This window comes from Drosophila takahashii, chromosome 3R (genome assembly GCF_030179915.1).
Source record: "Drosophila takahashii strain IR98-3 E-12201 chromosome 3R, DtakHiC1v2, whole genome shotgun sequence".
NCBI lineage: Eukaryota > Metazoa > Arthropoda > Insecta > Diptera > Drosophilidae > Drosophila > Drosophila takahashii.
The window spans coordinates 25,913,062-25,933,943 of record NC_091681.1 but is presented as its reverse complement, the minus strand read 5'-3'; the positions used below and the strand labels follow the sequence as shown (position 1 = coordinate 25,933,943).

Sequence of the window (20,882 nt, the reverse complement as noted above, 5' to 3'; positions counted from 1 at the left end):
TGATTGCTGTTTCCCGTCCCTTGTTTGCCCAGCGGTCTACTGTTCTCTGTTTTCCGTTTTTCTGAATTCTTTTTAGAGTTGCTGGACGAGCGGAGCGGGGAGTTTGAAAATAAATTAAACGGGATAATTTGTGGTGCGTTTGTTAGCAAAATGTTAATGAGGTCGGTTTGGTCTGGGTCTCCTTCCCCATATATACGTAGGTTTAGGATATCCACCAGCCCATCTGCCCGACATGGTGACACTGCGAAAGATAAAGCCAAAGCCCGGGGAACCGAACAAACATTTAGCAATGTCAAGCTGGAGAGGGCAGTAAATTTCAATTTGCTGGCAGGACCAAGAGCATCATTTAGATTGTTTAAATACCAGCAAAAGTGAGGCTGAGAAGGAAAGGAGGGGCAACTCAAACTCAAAGTCAAATGGAAATGCATCCACACGCAGCAGACAAATTGGGCAACAGTTTTTCAGATCCTGGCTTGGCTTTTGCAAGGAGCAAAGGAGTAAGTAGAGGGTAGGTTGTCCTGGTTGCTTGTGGTTTCATTTGCTGGGCATAAATCAAGCAGAAATTGCAGAACAACCCGGACAATCTGTCACCCCCGCAGAGCTCATAGGTCCTCTACAATTTTAAAGATAAACACTGCCCAGACTTCTGTGTGCGTCTCTCTGGCCCGAAGTTATTTCATATTTAAGCCAAATTTAATGGCCATGTCCAGCCTGTCCACTACTGGACAGGACTCAGACTCTTCAGACTGTCGAGGCTGAGGAGGCAAGTCAAATCCCTGCTTATGTATGCATGAATTTATATCCCAGTGCCTTTTGCTCTGTCTGGTATTTTTCCCTGGTCGCCGGCCTGCATATTTGCCAATCAATTATGTATGGGGCCCCATTGGATTTTGATATGTGTCAATGTATTGCTTCCCCTAGAATTTTCCCAAGTGATGAAGGTAGAGTGTCCGCCTTCTAATTACTTTAATTTAGAGCCTCGAAGTGCGCTCGATAATGGGCCGCAATTCAATGGGAATTCCGAATCAAAGTCATTGCAACTGGGTCGAACAGCTGTGTGAGTTTGCCAACTTGAGAGTTATCGGCGGCCAAGTGGGGGCCAAGCAAATGTTGTCTGCGCCGGAAACGGAAACAAGCTGTGCACACGAGTGGAGGCGGCCAAAAGGAAGTAAGCCAGCCAGCCAGCCTTTCAGCCATACAGATCCTGAGATCCAGAGAGCCAGAGATTGTCGTTGCCGGCACAGTTAGTCAGCAAGTCGTTGCAGCAAATGGGGCGAACAGAAGGAAAAAAGGCAGCCAGGAATAATCCTGCGGCAGCAGACGGAATGCTGCTTAGTTGACTCGATATTTCGCTGGCGAGGGACGAAGGACAAAAGGGAGGACTCTTCCTTGCCTCGTTTCTCAAACTCACATGTGGCATGCATTCGAGTGTAGTTTGCTTTTAATTCAGCATGGAAAATGAAATTGAAAACTGTGCCAAATGTGTGCACACAGACACAAGCCACCGCATTGGCGGGCTCAAACAGACAAACCCACTTCACTGGGCACTGGGAATAAAAACAAGTTCTTTAAATTAAAGAGCACTTTCGATTCGAAACTAACAAGAGCTAAGAATTAAATTTTATAATATAATGCATTTAAAATTCATTTTAATAACACTTTCAATCCTATCTCAATAAATTTCCAAGAGTTCTGTATTTCATCTAAGCCCTCTTAAACAAATTAAAGTGGACTACAAATTATTAAAATATATTATTTTATCCTTTTTTCAGTGCACATCTGAGGATGCCTCCCTGCCAAAGTGACATGTAATAAATTTTATTGATTTTCGCTTTAGCCAGGAGGCTGCCGGCGCTCGCTGAGCTGCGGCTTTAATGCATTTTTAAGACTTTAATATTGCGGTCGGCTGGGAATGGGACTGGAACTGGGGCTGTCGGGGCGATGAGCTGGCAATTATAATTGAATTAGAAATGCCAATCTCGGCCCGAGTTTGTGCCGCAGCATTGAGTGGATTCGGATGGAAATTAAATCTGTGGGTTGCATTTGGAATTAGTTTTCCGGGGATCTGATCTGCTCGGCAGTTTGCTTGAAAATAGTTGCAGAACCAGCTGCAACCCCCTGCAGTTTTGCATTTTTCATGCATCGGCTGTCACACACACTGATCATCCGGAGCGACATGCCAGTGTATCTCGGTTTGGATTTATTGCATTTTTAATCAGTCGGCTCAGTCGATTCGGTCGTTTCAGTTCGGATGGCAAACGAGAGGGCGTTTACCATTTTATTCCTTGTTTTTAAATTCAGCTTGCACAACACAAGGTTAAACAATAAACGCCCCATTAATAAATAACATCGAATGCCACTGTTTGCCTTGCTCTTTTTGCGCAATTTATGTTTACCCATTGTTTTTCAGGACTCGTCTGTCTGTCCGTCCAGAAGCAGAACTCACCTGCAAATAAATAAAATACAAAACGAATGAGCAAAGGTTTGCTATTGTAAAAATAAGTAATTAATTAAATGTTGTGTGCTGTTGCAGCGCTAACAAGATAAGTAAACTGTATTGTATTGGCAAGAGCAATGTTGTGTTTTCTCCTATGAACAATTTTCATTCGCCATTTTCCATTTCTGGGAACTTTAATCGTGCCAGTAAACTGGTAATTTTAGTCGGCGACTTATCTGATAAAATATGAGTGGTTAACATGCACATCTAATTTGGAGAAAGGAAAAATTATAATATATTGTTGTCGTAACCGCTTTTTGCTGATTCCCCTATGCGATTGTTAGTGCTGCCTTTTCTATATTATTTTTTATTTTTCTCTCTGCAGCCGGGCTAATGTGTGTGCCTCATTTATCAAAGAGCAAAATGCCGCGCTTGTTTGCCGTCAAAGGGTTGAGGAACGTCCTTCGGCTTAGCCACCCCACTCAACCACCCAACCCCCTTTGTTATGTGCGTGTAGGGCACATGAAAAATCCTGCGGCTAATAAGTGACACGCGTCGATTAATAAAACTGTACGAGGCGTACAAGGCTTCCTCCCACCGGGGGGCGTGGCCTCTTCCCCAGGGGAGTGGACGGAATGGAATGCCACTGCGTGTGTCGTACATTAAAGGGCCATGTCACAGTCAACGATTATGCAAAGCAGCCAACCGATCTTGGATAAGCCCAAGAACCTGCGAAGGACTTCCCGTCCCTGCAATTGCGTGAGTCGTGAGTCCCTCGGGGACGTTTAGGTGGCCCGGCGTTAATAGCTCCCAAGGATTCCAGATGACCCCATGAATAACTCGACCTTTTGGACAAGGATCTTTACTATCTTTAATCCTTCAACTTTTTAAGATATTTTTCTACAATCATAAAGGAACAGAACTTGAAACATGTCAAAGTAACTTAATTATTTACATCCCAGAGTTCATAAACAAACCGTATTAAAGCCAAGGCAATACAAGACTTTACATAATTCTTAAAGTGTGACGGTATTACAGATTACTTCGCCCTGCGAACCAATGGCTTTTGCATTTCGCTTTCGCCCAAGCATGTGGCAAGTAAATCAAATTTTAAAATATGCCAACAGCAAAAATATGAAATCAAAATCCATTCAATTTCCATTTGAGGGAGGGGAGTCTTTCGTTCATTTTCTTCTTTTTTTCCCGTGGCCCGTATGGAAATGAGTGTGTTCTGGATTCTTCTCGGTTATTGCTCTTCGTTATTTTGTGAGCGGTAGAAAAACAGATGCAAATCAACAAGCTGCCAGCCAGATAAGGCAAAAACAAGTGTCTCCTTTCCGTTCTGCGTCTCCTGGCCATCCGTCTATCCATCTTTTCCAACCTCCCCACCCATATTTGAGTCCCTGCTCCCTGGCATATCGCCCGTATTTACAATCCGTATGCAGAGATGAATGATGCTGCCAATGAGCGTGTGTGTCTCGGATGTGTTTTGACAGCATTTTGCTATTAACTTGCTATTCCTCGCCAGATATTTGTTTTTCTTTTCACTTCGTCCGGGTGACATGTCTGCTGCTGCTCTCCATGAAACAGGGAAACAGGGACTGGGAATCGAAATGGACTTGGGCTGGTATTTGATAAGCCGTCGTCTGAGCTAAATGACTACCCCGGGGTCGAGCAGATCTCCGGATAAGTGATTTATGCATTATGTGTCTATCGTTATGGACATAAATCGTATTAAGATTGCCCATCCCGATCCGTTTGTCTCATTATCCCCCTCCATCCGATGAAGCAGGACTCCCTTTTCCCATGCCCTCAGCTCCTTTTGAAGTTTACACCTGCGGCATCTCAGACTCTCCTGAAAAGCTGAAAACTGAAAACAAAAGCAGCTTTGTTTGCCAACCTTTGGCAGAGTTGTTTGGGTGGCGTTTTATTTTTTTTTTTTATTTCCTCCTAACGAGAAACTTCAATATTGTCCCTTCTGCCCAGCACCAAACACAGAAAGCGAGCTAGAAAGAAGGCAAGACAAATATTAACCCGGGGCTATTCATTAAACAGTCCTTTGCTCATATGTTTTGCTTTCGCCTGCCACTCTGTGTCCTTTCATTAAACAAGGCAGCCTCCTGTCTCCACATCCACCCCACTTTTCCCTCCGGCAGCCACTTGAAGCGCTCATTGTTTGCACTTGATGATGCCGGGTTGACAGCCACGCCCACGTCAAAGCCAACGCCCCCGCCCCCATCGGTACTGCGACGAGTTGCAGACATTTATGGCCATATTGCCGGGCATCTTCGACAGCACCTGCTGCTTGGAGGGAGTGCACTTGGGAAAATTGTTGCAAAATTAAGGAAAGTAATAAAGTAACATTTTACAGCATTACAGTTAAAGAGGAAACTGCTCACACCCTTAAAACATTATAAATAATATAGCATTAAATATAAAATTAATAGGATTTTATTTTCTTGGTTTGAAACTAAATTTGAATGTATTAAAATTTGAATTAAATTATGGTAACAAATTTCTCTAACTGGCACCTTATCATTAATACTGGCTTTTGTTTTTCCCTCTGTGTTTGAGCTTGGTTATGCGAAAATGCTTAACGCCATCTTGGCAAACGGGACTCGATTTCTCATTTCAATTTCGGCACTTCTGGGCTGTCGGTTTTAATATATCCCTCTTTTCTGGAACATTCTCGCATTCCCGTTTCTCTGTGGCTCAGCGGCTTTTCACCGCTTTTTGCCATTGTCTCCGCTGACAGCAGCTGGTCGCCTCGTCCTCGTCTGGCGGCAGGAATTGTACATTAAAAAGCTTAACGATGGCGCGCTCAGTTGTCCTTGTCATTAGGTCCTTGGCTGCCCCCTGCTTTTCCCATCACAGGATACAAGCGAACTCACCCAGTCAGCCGTTCTGACCGTCTGATACTGTGTTTATACGATGCCGAATTCACGCTATCATTTCACGCTTTCGGCCGATTCGTGCTTGTATAAACGCCATTTCGTGAATTCGGCAACACACGAAAGTTGACTATGATTTCAGCCCAAAAGCGTGATTTGGTGATAAGCAATATGGTAACTCTGTAAAAAATGATCGACGTTGCCAGATCGCTAGAAATTGAAGGCCTTATATAGGCTATTTCTCTAATCAGTGGTATTAAGAATTAGATATTTTTACCGGTCCGGCATCCCTATCAGCTGAGAGTGAATAAAAGCATGAATTCTCGGCTGTCGTATAAACAGGGGCAATTTCTATATCGCGCTTTCAAGAAATCGTGATTGCTATCGTATAAACATAGTATGAGTGGCATAAAACGCACCTGATGTGCTAAAACTGCTTAATTGAAAACATAAGCTTCTATAATTTCGTTCGCCCGGCCACGCGGTGTCAAAGAACTCAATTTAAATATTCTAATTTATGCGCCTGCATATTAAAAGGCACGATCACGTAGCCAGGACCTCCATCTCCATCTCCACTCGAGGGGACTGCCAACTGTCTGATGGCCACTTCTCGCTCCCCGTCTGTTGTCTGCAATTAAAAGCGCTTAAATCAATAAGCCCACACAGTTGACGTTCCATTTCTCATTTGGCCAGAACGTGTTGGCCCTTAGTATGCAAAGCACAGACAGCGGCGGCTAATGGATCCGTCATTCTCCTCGGCGACATCCTTCTGACTTATCGCCTGGAATTTTCTGTAACCGATTGCCGGCAGGCGCGAAACAGTCCCAGCGGCCTTGTTGCGATATTGTGATTGGCATCCCGAGACTTTTGCTCCTGCTTCAGCTTTCTGCTTCCTGCTCCTGATCCCTGCTCCTGGCATCGCAGTCATATCACAATGGCAACTTTGGCTCCCGTTTGCCGGCTTATCAATGTCGCTGCTTCGAATCTGCCAGCGCGACAAATTCGCGCGTTATCTCAATCTTGGCAGCAGCAGCACCAATCTCACCTGGCACTTCCTTGCCTTTCGAAGGGAAAATATGGCTGGCTGACAGGGTTGTCAAGTTTTCTGTTGGTGGTACTTTGGTACATTTACAGGGCAAGGTACATTTCGAAATAATATTTTTTCCAGTATTTATTTGGAAACGAGAAGTGCAATATTTATTTCATATTTTTAAATCACTTAAGATTATATTTGAATATTTTTTCTAATGGCTATGCTATCATATTTTCTGAGGTACATTTACCGCTTAAAGGTAGTACCCTTGACTTCTCTGATAAGGGGGTGGTTTGCTGATTGAGCGCTGCCGGGGTGGTCTTCATTATTTCTTTTCACGCAACCGTTTCTCGGTTTTTGCGGTGAGTGAGGAATGAAAGTAGAACGATGCCAGCGAAACTTCATCCTCCCAGCAGTCATTCATTCGTTCCCCCGCCTGAGAGGTCCACCATTGTTGCTGCTCGTAATTTATCTACCGCTTTTGTCTACCGCCGGCGTCTCAGTGTCACCCGTTTCTGGGTTCTGCGGTCTTCGGCGACATTCCTGGGGCACAAAACCCCCTTCCATCCCCCCACCAAATGGAAAATCTCGGCGCAGTGCTTAGCATCTCAATTCGGTTTCGGTTGGGTGGCTCGGTTGCTATCTGTGGGCCGATAATAAAAATACCACCGCCAAGGTCCCAGGGGTGTGACAACTTCCAGCTTTGATTTTTCCTTGTTTCGCTGGCTTTCCCCTCGTCCTTTTCCCGTTTTTCCCTCTATATTTAAGACTCGAATGTCTTATCAGCAGTCGCAACTGCCGCCCCCAAGAAGTATGCAATGCTAAATTATGTCAATAAGTAAATGAATTTCGGCTAAATTCAGATTTTAATATCAGCACTGGACGGGGAAATCTCGCAGGATTCTCATTTTCCTCGGCCTCTTCACTTATTCATATGGCTGAAAAATATACTCGCGCACATGTGGGTTGTTTATTTGTCGTTTTGATGACGACATCTCTGGAAGGCGCACATATGCGGCCTGCCACGCCCACCACTTTGTACTTGATTTTAACAAAACTGTCTGTTTAAAGGAAACAAAGTGAAATTGTCTCCTTGGGGGGGCACAAAAAAAACGAAAAAGCAAGAAGCCCAAAATGTGATGGTCCTGGGAAATGTATTTAATATGCAAATCCTGTGTGTCCTTTGAGATGATTATGGCGCACATTATGTCCCGAACAAGCACACGTAGGTGAAGGGGAGAAGTCGCTTTCCCCAACGCACTCACAATTATCGATTTAAAAAGCCGCTTTCCACTTGCCACTGACAAATGGTCGACTAATTTAAGCGAAATTAAAGAAGCTTTCAGCCCGTTCGCAATTTAAACACGAACGAATCGAGCTGAAAATTAATATAGATGGGAAATGGAGTTGGTTTTTTCTCACTCTTTTTTGCTATTTTTGCTCTGGTGGATTTGTTTTGTGAGTGCCGCGCGGAACTTTTCCAATTTGTGCACCGAAAAAGGATAGATAAACAGAGACGCAGACATGGACATTAACTCTAACTCTGACTCGAACTGAAGCCCAGACATGGGAAAACACTGGCCATGCACCTGGCCAGACACCCACATCCACATCCATATCCACTGACCTCTGCGGCCTCGTGGAAAGCCGGAAAAAACTAATCGAACCGAAATACTCGAAATGTTTGCCTGATTTCTCGAGAGTACACGCGCAGCTTGAAATTGCAATCATTGAACGGAATTATCCCTCCTTTCTCTTTGCCATGTTATTTTTCCGGCCATCCTCCGACCCGGAAACTTCAGCCAACTTGTCGGAGGAAGAAAAAAAGACTTCACTATGCCCGATAAATTAGCTCTTTAGAGTCCGAAGCCCCCCGATTCCCGACGGATTGGGTGGTTAGTCTTTGCTTTGATTGCATTTAATTCGATTTAATACGTCTACGGTTGTTGCGGCCAAGAAAGTGTTTTCTGGACTTTTTACCCCGAAGATGGATATTTTAATTTCGAGCGGAGAGTTCCTTGATGACATTTGGCAGAGCTATGTACAGTTTTTTTCTTGGTTTGGTCCAGAGTTTAATTAAAATACAAATAGCGATTCTCTCACAATTATCCCTTTTTTCTCGGCTCCTTCTTTCACTCGGATTTTTGCGCATCTCTCAGCCTCGCGCCCTGATAATCTCTATCTAAATGATGGCAAAAAATTATGCTCGAACCCGGAAAATGGTTGAGGTTTTTCTTTTCGCCTCTCTCAATTTTCCCCGTTTCTTCCTAATTAAATGTGTGGCATTAGGTGGCGCATTTTGGCACCGAGCCCAGAGCTTCTGGTCACAGATTTGCGGCCAGCGATAAGGCCAAATGGAACATGTTCCCGCCGAGCAGATGATGTCAATGGTTAGGGATTGGAGGGTGAGTGGTCAGGGGGGCAACGCTTTCAGCTGCCAATTTTCGCCGCCATTATTGAGGTTTTTTCATACATTTCAGTGACCACTTCCGGCGATGCTGCAGCATCTTGTCTTGCGCGCCCTCTTCCTGTTCCGGTCCTTCGTCCAGCGTCCTGCGTCCTGCGTCCTTCTTCATTTAATTTTTTATTTATTTCCCTTCTTTTCTCGCTGCTCTGTTTGTTTTGGCCTGGGCCACCAAAAAATAATTCTGCACGCCGCCATCGTACCGTCATTACGTCCGCTCCTTTTCCTCGGCGTTCCGGAGTCGTAAAGTAAATTTTTTAATTAGAGTCACGAGTAAAACAAACCAATTAGTAAAGCTGTCAGAGCAATCCTTTCGCCGCTCTCCTTCGGCCGGCCGTGTTGTATTTTTAATTTCTTGGCCATGTTTTGGCCGCAATTTACGCGTGCTGCCGCGTTGGTGGCGTGTGAATTATTGAAAGAGTAAATTATGTGAAAAGGGCAAATTAAGGAGGTTCGAGGGGTGCTAGCCATGATTTTACGACCCAGAAGGGGGTTAAGAACCAGTCTGAATGATTTCGGGTCTAAGTTCGGCGCATCAAGTGTCCGAGGTTCGAGTTCTGCTCCTCGAGACCCGAAATGTAGTTTTAATTAAATAGCACAATTGCCACTGCCTTTCGGGCACCTTTCATCCTTCGAGCCAAACTTCTGGCTCGCCTCGGTTGTGTTTTAGTTTTAGTTTTTGGTTTTGGTTTATATTCGTGGCTACGTGAGCTGCATGGCCGATGAATGGCCGGAGTAACAGGGCTTCTATGGGGGTATAAACAAGGGAATGCGAATGTGCATGGCTCATGGAGCGGAGCGAAATGAAACGAAAAGTGCGACGGACTTGGGGCTCGCAAAGTTTTGAACTTGGCCCCCCGTCGCTGCCACGGCTAGCAATAATACAGAAAGCAAAAAATAAGCATGAAAAACAAGGGAAATCAACAACAACAGCAGCAAAAAAAGCAGGGAAAACCGAGGAGAAAACTAAGTTATTAGCACCAACTGTGCTCGGGCGATGGGCGTTCTGGGCGTCCTGGTTGTTGTGGGTGTGGTCGCTGCACTTGTAGTTTATGTTTACTGCATTCTGTGTGCGGGCGTGCGGCAACAATTTTTGGGCCACCATCCCTGCCTTTGTCGTCATCCCGCCCAGTTGACAGTGACGGTATATGGTTTGGATAGAGATGGAAAAACTATTTGTATTTATTTTAAAATAAACATAAAACTAACTAAGTTCGGTGCTTCAACATATTAAACATCATTTTCCACTAATCATAGCAACAATATTTCAAGGAATGGAATCCCATGCACCTCTAAGTTTGTTCTAAAATTCCTAATCGATTTTAATTTGAAGAAAATAACAATTCCTTTTGATCGGTGTGAACCTGTGAACTTGCTTGCTTAATAAATATTTCCATAGGAAAACGATGGATATTATTATTCGACACATCCCTAATAATACAATCGTGTAGAAAGATAAACTTTAAGAACTTGTTTTCCCTCCTTCCGCCTGCGTAGAATTTATTATTTTTGCACTTTGTGGCAAAATATTTGCGGCCAGTGGTATTAGCATTTTATTTTATTTGTACAAATGTTCTTCCGTATTTACTTTGGCCAAGTTTACCCAATTGTGTATCTGTTTGTCCACAACTCGTTTCGGGAAATTTCCAATGTTGGGACTCCCAGCCATTGGAATGGAGAAGTAGTAGTCGATGTCGATGGATATTGCCTTTGTTGGCGCCTCTGTAAACACACTCGACTTGGCCGCCCCATGAAAGGTGAGTTGGGGGATGGAAAAAGGAAAGGGAGAGAGTCTCGAACATTTTGGCAGAGCCGTGTCTTGGCACGACAGCACCTGGTCATACATACACTGTACACTATACACACCCCCTGCGACTTGCGACCTGGACCTGGGCCTAATAAAAATAAATAGCCATATAAAAGCGAAACAAAATTCATGGCAACGCCCGGCAATACAATAAAGCATATTATTTCAGCATTTATTTCCCCGGCTCCATCCTGACAGCCATTTGGCAGTGCTAAAGTGTTTCGCCACTCGGAATCGGAATGTTGGCACCACTCCGCCGGCTAATGAGTGCAAGAGCTACGTGATTTACTCGGCAGCCAGGCAGCCAGGGATCCCAGTATCCCAGTATCCCAGTATCCCTCAGTCACTCAGAATGCATTTGAAAGGGCGCTTGTTTCCAGCTCATTAGAGTTCGCTGCCTGTGAATCTCCATTACCGGCAGATAATTCCTTAAAGGGATGGGATGGAGGTGAGTGCTTGTAGTGTCTCCTCGCAACACAAATGCTTATTTATGCCCGAGATGGCTCGAGTCCTTGGCAAAGTCCTTGTCGGTTATTTACCCTGCAGGAGCACTCCACTGCTCTCCACTCGAGTCGAATGCATCCGGCTGAGAGCTAGAGGAATCGAAATGTATTGATTTATGGCTGCAACTGAGCGAGTGGCAGGACAGCCCAAGGTGGAGACATTGCTGGAAAGTTTACCCAGCGACCACTGCGACTGTGGCCAGCTGGAAGTTCAATCAAGTGAACTGTGGCTGGAGTTCGGTCATTGATAAGTCATAAGTTGCTCCCAAGTTGCGTCACAAAGTTTGTCAAAGTCAAACACAAAGTTTCCCGCTGGCCGGAAAATGCCAATGGCTCAGATATTAGCAGTGCATTAGTTGGCAGTGCATTATTAATGACCAGCTGCGCATTGATTTTTACACTTGCTCGCCTGACAGCTTTGTTTTTTCCGCCTTTCTCCGCTTTTGTTTTTCGTTTACCGCTCCATCAATATTAATTGAGTTGATTGAACGGATGAACACGAAAAGGCTTTCCGGTTCGGAATCGAATAACATTTGCACTCAGAGAAATGTCAATAAATTACTTAAGTATATATAACAACAAAACATTTAAAGGCACTTTTTAAGGAATTTTTGATCTAATTTTGAAAATATTGTAGGTTTTGTAAGGAAATGACATTTAATAAAAATTTAGAGTTGTAATTTTTAACAATAGTTTTGTATATATAAATTTAGAAATATTTATAATATTCCTTTTAAATAAAAAAGCCTTTGAAAATTAAATTGGAAAGTTTAGAAATTATCTGAACTTAAAGTTCTCTGTAATTTCTGAGTGCTTTGGCTTTGGCCCGCCCCCTTTGTTAGCCCAGATATTGATAACTTTCCACATTAACTGGGCCGCGTGACCCCGTGACCTGTTGCATGTTCGCCCGTGCAGTTAATTACTTTGATTTATTCGAGAGTTATACACATGCGTGGTCCGGCTGTCACATATTTCAAATCGCGCCTAATTACAGCGCCGTGTACTTACAAATTAACGAAATTGCCCGGCCCTCAGATAAGCCCACCCACGGGGCAGTAAATTTATTACAAATTTCAACTTAGTTGCCAGCGATTCAGCGAGCAATTCACCTGCCACTCGAGACTGAAGCACCGAATTTATTGTTTTGTTAGACCAAAAATTACGGCGATAAAAGCTACAAAGTGCTTAAGTGCGACATTCGCAGTTCCAAAAGGAACTGGCCGAGGAGCAGAGACATCGATAAAAACCGATAAGCATCGGCAATAAATTGCCAGCCAGAATTCAAATAAAGCCAAATGCCGGCTAATCTCCATTAGGCAAATACGTTGAGCTTACCGAAAATGTTGTGACCCATTTTGGGACGCGTTCTATTGTTGCTGCTGGGATGTAGATGGGATGTAGGTGGGATGTACGTGGGAAGTACGTGGGCTTTGGGGTGGAAAAGGTCACTCTAAGTGCTTTTCATTGAGCACTGAACTGCGAACGGAAGCGGGCATAAACTTAATGGAATTTAGATTTCTTCATTACGGCAACAGGTGAAAGGAGCATCGAAACGTGGCCCTTTGGCCCCGACTTGATTACCTGCACACATGAAAGAGATTTCAGATTTGGGTCGCCTAATATTCGGGTTCATTTTCATGGGATTATAAAGAGCCTTTGGCCCCGGGGCTAAATGTTTGAGCACAACATCAATAGCAAATTGATTTGCTCCTGATAATTCGGAAAGGTAAACAGGATTAGCCTATATTTGTGGATAATTGCAGGGGGCTAGAAACTCTTGGGGGAACGAAAAGCACATACAGCAAAGTTGTTTGACCCGCGGGGAATTGATTGGAATGCACTGGAGCACGGGTCGTAAAAGTGGGTGCTCACTGTACAACATGAATAATTGGGAGCGTATGCGCCCGTGCTTATTATTTACATTCGGCTGTACAACATTGTCGCAGGATTCGAATGGCCAGTGCGGTCGTGACCCAGTCGATATACGTATACGTAGAGTACATGGGCACACAATCAAGGAGCCTCGTCCTTTGGTCCCGGCCAAGTTTTATGCTGAGTAATGGCCATAGCTCCCATAGCCATTGCAATGCTGCTGCGAGTGGCCGTAAAGAATCGCACTCGCAATCGCAATCGGACTCGCACTCGTAGTTTACATAACAGTTTTACGGCCCGGCACTTAAATGCCATGCGAGTCATAAATGCCGGGCAGATATCAAGCATACGTCATGTATGCTCGGCAACCAATCTTTTTGGCCCGATTGATATCCCTGCAGAGGGAACCTGCTGCGAGTTCATCGAACCCTTTTTGGCAATGATCGCTGGCTGTACTGATGTTAATGATGCTGCTGGATGCTACAATGTATCAAGCCCACATATACATGAGCCCGGACATAAGTTCCGAGCAGAACATGCACAACATCCGCCGACCAGCTTCCGTCTCGAATGTTTACGCTCGGCTTCAGTCGCAGAAGTTCGTTATTAGAAAAGTTTTAATGTTCCTTCCCAACGCAGAGCAAAATACACAGGCCACACTCCACAAAAATACGGGCTAAATTGGTTTGGAAAAACTATCTTATAGGGAGCCCAGAATTTAATAGGTTTAAGAATTTATTTGTAGCCTAATATTTTCCAACCAAAGACGAAAAATTAATTGAATATTGAGAGTCATCAAGAAAATTAGTTCTATAAAATATTTCTTACTTTTTTGAAAGTTTCTATGGTTCCTTGTTATTCAATTTAAAGTCAAAGAATAATTTTCTGAGTGCGCACATGCATATACTTTTGGCATCATGTGGACTGGAGTTTGAGGGACTGAGACTCCGCCGGGCAGCCGCAAATATGAGCTTGACAAACGACTGGCAATGATCTGCTGTTGCCACTTAATAAGCCCCATTTGCGCCAGCCGCAAAAATAAGGCGACCTTCGGCTTGTTGGCTTTTAATTCGCCATCGAAGGCTCTCGCTCGACTGAGCATCAAAGTTGGATGCTGCTGGGAGACGTCACCGCCGGACTGGGCCAAAAATTTACATAACTGAAAAAATATTGTGCGGGCGGGCCTAAACGAGGCACAAACGCCGCCCTGCGGCTTTCCCTGCTTACAAGCATTTTTAAAGCGGTTTCCCCCATTTGTCCCCTCGGCTCTTTTTTTCGGGAGCGAAAGCAGATGTAAAACTTCTGGCAAAGAAAAAATGCCAAAGCAAAAAAATAAAGAGGGAAGAAAAATATGAATAAGCCGTGCATGAGGCAGCCTTCTAGGCAAATGTGTTTAACATGGGTGGCGGCGTTTTCCACTCTTTGGCTTTGAAAGGGGACGGAAAAAACAACATTGGCCAGAAAGTTAAAAGGTGGCCCTGGGCCACATACATGCGACATATACTCGTAACGCAAATGTGGCTCTCGAAAACACGTGGCGGCCATAACTGGTGGCCGACTTCATCGATATTTCATTTAACCCTTTAATAAAGGATGTGGCAGGCGAACTTACTTCATAACTTGTCGCCGCTCCCAGGCGGCCAAGAAGTTTTCGGGGGGGAAACTATAGGGAGCCTCCAAATTTAGCCGCCGGCAAATTGAAATTGATTACCAAAGCAAAACAATTGAGCAATATACGATGAAGCGGCGGGGTTGGGGCGCAATCCGAATGTTTATTTATACCAGGCGAATTTGGGTTCGATCGGTGCCTATTTGCATAAGCGACCGACCAGCTTATTACACAATTTAGTATGGAAATGACGCGCGGTGAACTTGAACTTTAGGTTTCCTTCCGAGCTCAGCTGGTTTTCAGCTTGGTCTCCAATGACTTTCGCTGCTTGCGTATGTAGGTTTTGTAGTAGAAGTCGAAGAACATGGAGAACATGAAGATGTTCTGGATGAACCCGATGAAGGCGATGAACACGGGGAACTGGCAGGGATTGCGGACGATGACGAGCAGGAAGTGGCAGGTGAGGTAGCCGAACTGCATCAGCTGGAGCTGCGTGATGCGCTGCTTCCACCACAGCAGGTTGCCCACGGCCCCCAAGGAGGCGGCGTAGTAGTAGGCATACATCACCGTGTGCACGAGGAGATTGATGACCCCCAGCATGGTGCAGTGGGAGCCGCCCAGGAAGGTCATGAAGATGGACACCCCGAAGACCATGCCGCCGTGGTGGTAGACATGCAGGAAGCTCACCTGCGAGTTCTTCTTGCGCAGCACAATGAAAACCTGGCAGGGGGGGGATTACTTAATCATCAAGGTGGAATAACTAGAAAGGCCATCCCCACTAACCGTGTCCAGCAGATCCACATACTTGAGCATGTAGTAGGCGTACGAGGCATACAGGGTCTTCATCATCGCCGGCGAGGTGTCCGTGTGGTCCACCGGCTGGCAGGTCCAGCTGTAACCCGGCTGCAGGTAGGTGTTGCTCAGGCCAATCACGAATATGGTGGCATTGGCCAGCACCTGCACCACATTGTACACCTGCATCACGCGCTTCAGCTCGAAGGGAGCGCGGTGCTCCATCCAGCGCGGTCCGTAGTGGAGCACAAAGGCCACGTAGACGCCCACAATGGCCAGCACGATCCACAGGTTGCCCAGCAGGGGCAGGTGGGCCACCCGCGGATCGCCGTGCTCCAAGTACAGGTCCCTGATCAGGCAGTACAGGTAGGCCACCATGTTGTGCCGCATCCTGATTCTTCGATTCGAGTAATACTTCTTGCCGAGCAGCCGGAAAGCGATTTGCGCCCCACGAAGGTCTTCAGTCTTCTGAACGGAACCACTCGAGCCGCTAGAACCTCCGAGCACTCGGAGCTCGCCGGTTGGCTATGTTAATGACCGCTAAATGAGAAGCACCACGCACGCCGGTTTAACCCGAGTCAGCCGTTGCACCGCCAGAGAGATTCGCGTTCATTGTCGGCGGTTTATGAACTTGGAATAGCTTGGGTTTCACGCTCACAGAACACTGAGGGAAAGTATTATCGATATTGAAAATAAATGGCCCAAAAACCATACCATCGTCCGTCTCATTTGATAATTATTAAATATTTCTGTACTCTTTAATAAATTTTAATCCACTTTAATCCACTTTAAAATATTGTCGATCTTAAAAATTAATTGTTTTTGTTTTCTTTACTCAAAGAAAAGTATTATCGATCTTCAATTAAGTTTTTCTATTTACCATTAAACCCACTCATAATATTTTAATATTTTAATCCACTTTAAAGAGCTCATCGAAGATAAAGCTTGTTATCTCTTCCAAAAAAGCAAAAGAAAAACCCTGACTACATTTTTGCAACATTTTTTCTTTATCTCTATGAACTTGTGCCTGTCAGGGGTAAACAGGGTTTAGCTATTACTTGACAATGTATGAGAATTTATGGGCTATAACCAGCCGCTGCGGAAAACTTTGCTGAGTGGGAAAAAATGATGTTCCAGGCGGGCTAAAGTGGGCGTTGGGCGTTGGGCGGAGGTGGGTGGTGACATCAATTTGGGTTACTCAACGTTAATCGTTTGGCTCGCAGCTTGCGGCTGCGAGATATATGCAACTAACCCAGTTTACAAAGCATGCCAATAAATTTGCAGCATAACTGCCAATATAAGCGCAACTGTTTTGAAATTAAGCCAAAAGAGAACGGGAAAAAGGGGCGGAAACGTCAGCTGCAGCAGCATCTAGTATCCGGCATCCAGCCAGAACCAGAATTCAGTATCCAGCATCCACCATCCAGTGACCCACTGAGCGACTCCGCCATGCTTGATAAATTCGCCAAGTCTGTACAATGGCTGTAAATAGCCGCGGGCATCGGACAAATGGCCCTTTAAAAACAACAGCGGGAGGAGAGGAAGCGGCAGGAGGATCTGGAGGAGAGTGGCTAGCGAAGCCAACTCAGCGAAATAGGCAAAAGTGTTTTACGACCTGGCTGGAAGCGAAAGACCCAGAGGGCCAAAGGCAAAAGGCGGCCAAAGGAGCGGGCTGCAGGTGGCCAATCAAACTCAAGCAGGTGCAATTTGTTTGCGCAACGTGCAAACTTGGCTAGCATTTTGTGGTCGAAAGTTTGCAGCTTGCAGCTCTCCAGTTTGTTTCGATAAGTAAATGTGCCAATTTATAGGGCAGAATCAATCGAGGAGCGGTACCAGGAGCTTACCTTATTGGCCATTAGGCCAAAGCAAAGGCAAAGGCAAAAGGCGAGGCCATTTCACTTACTTTCACTCGTGTCGTGTCCTTAAGCCGCAATTGATGCATGCGTGTGTGTGGACTAGTGTCCTTGGGGCTCCTGCGGTGACCTTGTTGTGCGGCAGACATTGAGCCAGCCAGCGCCAAAACAATCATTTGCATTTCACCTCCCCACGGAGAATGTAATGGACGTCAGCTCATTTGCACAAATAAGCCATAACCGTCGCACGTTCCCGCTACCCTCCGATTGTCGGCCATTTTCGCAGGACTTTCGCAGGACCAAGAAGACCGAAATGTCCGTCCAAGGAGAGGCGGAGCAGGCAGCTCGGGTGCTGTTGCAATAACGGTAATGGCCGCGGTAACGACAACAGCAAACAACAGAAATAATAATGATAATCATTTTGCGCGCACCGGAAGTATGCAAATATACGGCTCGAAGGACCCAAGACGAAGGATGCGGATGCGGATGTGCGGATGTACGGATATACGGTTGTTCGGAGTTACAAAGGCGAGTGGAAAGGTAGGGAAAGCAAAGGAAAAACCCTGGCCTTAACAGGTCGCCCTGAAAATTAAAAGTCCGCCGCGAATGAAGCGTTAATGAAGGCGAGTAAGTAAACTGTTTTTGGGGCGACAGCATAAATATGAAAATGCGAATGAGACCTCACCTCGGCCACGCCCCCTTATGTCTCTGCTTAATATATATACAAGTATACATATATAGCTTTCTGTGTCGTTGGCCATGGCATGAAATGAAAATAATAATCTCTTTGGCCAGGAAATGAAGGGAAATTCAACAGGAAACTTTTGTGACGTGCCGCAAACAGTCCGTGCAAACACACTCGGCCTCCCTTAGTGTGTGTGTGTGAGTGTGTGTTTGTATTTAAATTGAAAGGCCCAACACAAACACAAGCACAGGCCGACCAACACTCATGCAGGTGTTAAACTGCGCCGCGTCTCTTTGTGTGAGTTGCCAATGCAAATTACAGTCATTTGGTCTGATATTTTTTTCCCCCACCGCCTTCCGCGGGAATTTTATTTAAAAACGCTGAAAAATATATAGTGTTTTTCGGGCGGATGGAAAAATGCTCGCCGATTTTTTCCGCCAGTCGCTGGTGCCCAGTGTCAATAGCATTGTTGCTTGGCACGCATTCGCACTGCGAAAAAAATTGGATCAATTTTCGTTTGCCAAATTGTATTACCATTTTTATTTTCCCTTTTAAAAATTTAATTATAAGTATTTTTGTCAAAATATCCCGTTTCCATTTAATCTACAAATAAATGCAATTTTAAATTCCCCGCTTTTAAAGTTTTTGGCATGGAAATCCAAAACTCTACTCTGATTTTTAGCGGGATTTTATAAAATAAAAAAATGTTTTTAAATAACCCTTGTTTTTTCCCGTGCACCTGCCTTTGGGCCACCTGTTTTGACCACTCGCCACAGGAATAGCAATAAAAGTTTATGCGCACTCATTACGCTCCCAACCGCCCAAAACATTGCACCTCGGAGGACTGTCATTAGTACATACTACACTGGGTGCATAATTTTCGGGACAGCCGACAATCTGTGCAGGGGCGGCCGTAATTATCGCCCCGGCAAGTGGATGGGCGATAATGGCTTGATTTTCAGCCCGGCAAAAGAAGGTAAATGGGTATTAATTATTATGATTATGGCCGGAGTCCGAAGACACTCGTTATTGGCGCAGGGGATTGGCATTGCCATGGCACATGGAACATTCTTGGAAGCACTCCCTGAACTTCTCCCCCCTTCAACTTTGGCTGCGGCTCGTTCAAGCGGAATTTGGCAAATGCCGAAAACTTCAAGGGTATTATATAAATGTTGGCCCTGGCCATGTCTTCTAAGCATATTTTGAATGCCAGGCAAATCCACATCGCGCCACTCCACTTCACATTTGCCCCATGTTTTAGCCATGAAAGTCACTCGCAAAGTTCAAGTCAATGTCGCAAAATGTTAACGGCGCGTTAATAATGCGATTAGTGGATGCTACAGACCCATTCCGATCCACCGACCCGACTACCAGCCACCGGCTCCTTCCTCTTCGAGCCCGAAACCAGCATGTATCCCCGCTGGAGGAAGGAAAACACATTTGAATGCGACCGCCCGTCTGAAGAAACATGGCAAAATTGGCTTTAATTGGCAAAATGGGGCGGGGAAGTGGAAGTTTGGGCCCTCGGTCCTCTCCCCTCCGCCCTGGTGTTAATTAATAAATTTCTCGGGGATTTCTCGCAGCGTCTTTTTCGGGTTGCGGGCTGCCTGCCATAATTATCGCATGGCAATCGCCCTGGGGAACCTATGCTAATATTCGAATTTATGTGGGATGTACTCCTGCACAGAGGGAGCTCCCATATGATCCTGCTCGTAAGGATGGCATGGAAATCCCGCTAAGCGAAGCCTTCAATTACAGTCGTCGGTGTTGCGCTGTCGGCGTCAATCCCCTGGTAATAGGATATTTTCAATTTCCATTTGCCCGCTCGTATATTTTGCAGTTTCTTATTTGTTTTAAGTTATGCGCCCACTGGGTCCTCCGGGGGAATCGTTCATTTTTTCCGCCTCTCTCCATTTCAGCATATTTCATTGATACGCCGATCCAGGGGAAACATGACAGCGTGTAGATATATCTACAATGCAGTACAGGAGTAGGTACATCTGGGCCTAGCTGGTAGTTTGTCAACCCGGCGAGAAGAGCTGGCACGGGTCGTCCTGGTCACGTAATTGAGCCCTACACCACGGGGGCTAGACTATAACAGCTAGCCCAAACGCTTTCTGGGCAATAGAAGTAGAAAATGAATTGTATGCACGAAAGTATGACAAACAATCAAAACGAATTCGGAAAAACCGCAATACAAACCAACGAATGCGCCAGCTGAGCCAGAGATTTGTTTCCCCAGTAACCAGTAACTGGAGGGAGGGGCGTAATGGGTGGCAACATGGCCCATCGAGTTAATGGAAATGGAGGCGCGGTCGGCGAGAGGCTGGAAAAATCCTGGACGCCTGGCACAAACGACAACGACTACGGCGACGGCGTCTGATGGAAATTTATTGCTGGCAACATACCCAAAGGGATTCGCAAATATAATACGATAGTCGGAGCGACGGAGCTGAGGCAACAGACCACTGAGAAAATATCTACTTATTCTATTGGGTTTTTAAGACTCACCTAGTTTAAATCATCATTAATTTGAAATTTAGTTTTAATTTTAAGTACAAAGAAAAGGGTTTTTAATTTCAAATGGTAAACTATTAAGGCAAAACCCAATATATATTCTCCTTCCCCACTTTAACCAATGACTTTTCCCGCAGTGCTGGATCAGCAAATGGAGGCGAGGTCTGCGTACAAACACGTACTCCATGTCAGGCCGTTTGCCAGCCCCGAGCTCGATCCCTTCCAGCTTCGACCCGTCGCTGTGCTGTGCTTACATGGCTCAGGGTCTGCCGAATAGAGCCAGCGAATTGGCGGGCGGGAAAACTAACCCTATGAACAATTTCCCAAAAGCATCTGCAAAAACATACAAAATGCGGTTTTAGCCGCTGAGAGGAAATCTGTGGAGGGAGCGTCGGTGGCGGTGGGTATACAAAAATCTG

At 45.4% G+C, this 20,882-nt stretch overlaps 2 protein-coding genes across 3 annotated transcripts in view; both read right to left on the bottom strand.

The window, feature by feature from the left end:
• Window positions 1-20,882, bottom strand: part of klg (klingon) — a 62,991-nt gene that overhangs the window by 22,699 nt on the left and 19,410 nt on the right. The gene's annotated exons all lie outside the window — the stretch shown is intronic.
• On the bottom strand, window positions 14,742-15,863 carry LOC108061368 (very long chain fatty acid elongase 7). The gene is made up of 2 exons (XM_017147487.3): window positions 15,400-15,863; window positions 14,742-15,336 (listed from the first exon to the last, which is right to left on the bottom strand). Exons 1-2 carry the CDS (start codon window positions 15,796-15,798, stop codon window positions 14,905-14,907), a joined length of 831 nt encoding a protein of 276 aa, XP_017002976.2. The 5' UTR covers window positions 15,799-15,863; the 3' UTR covers window positions 14,742-14,904.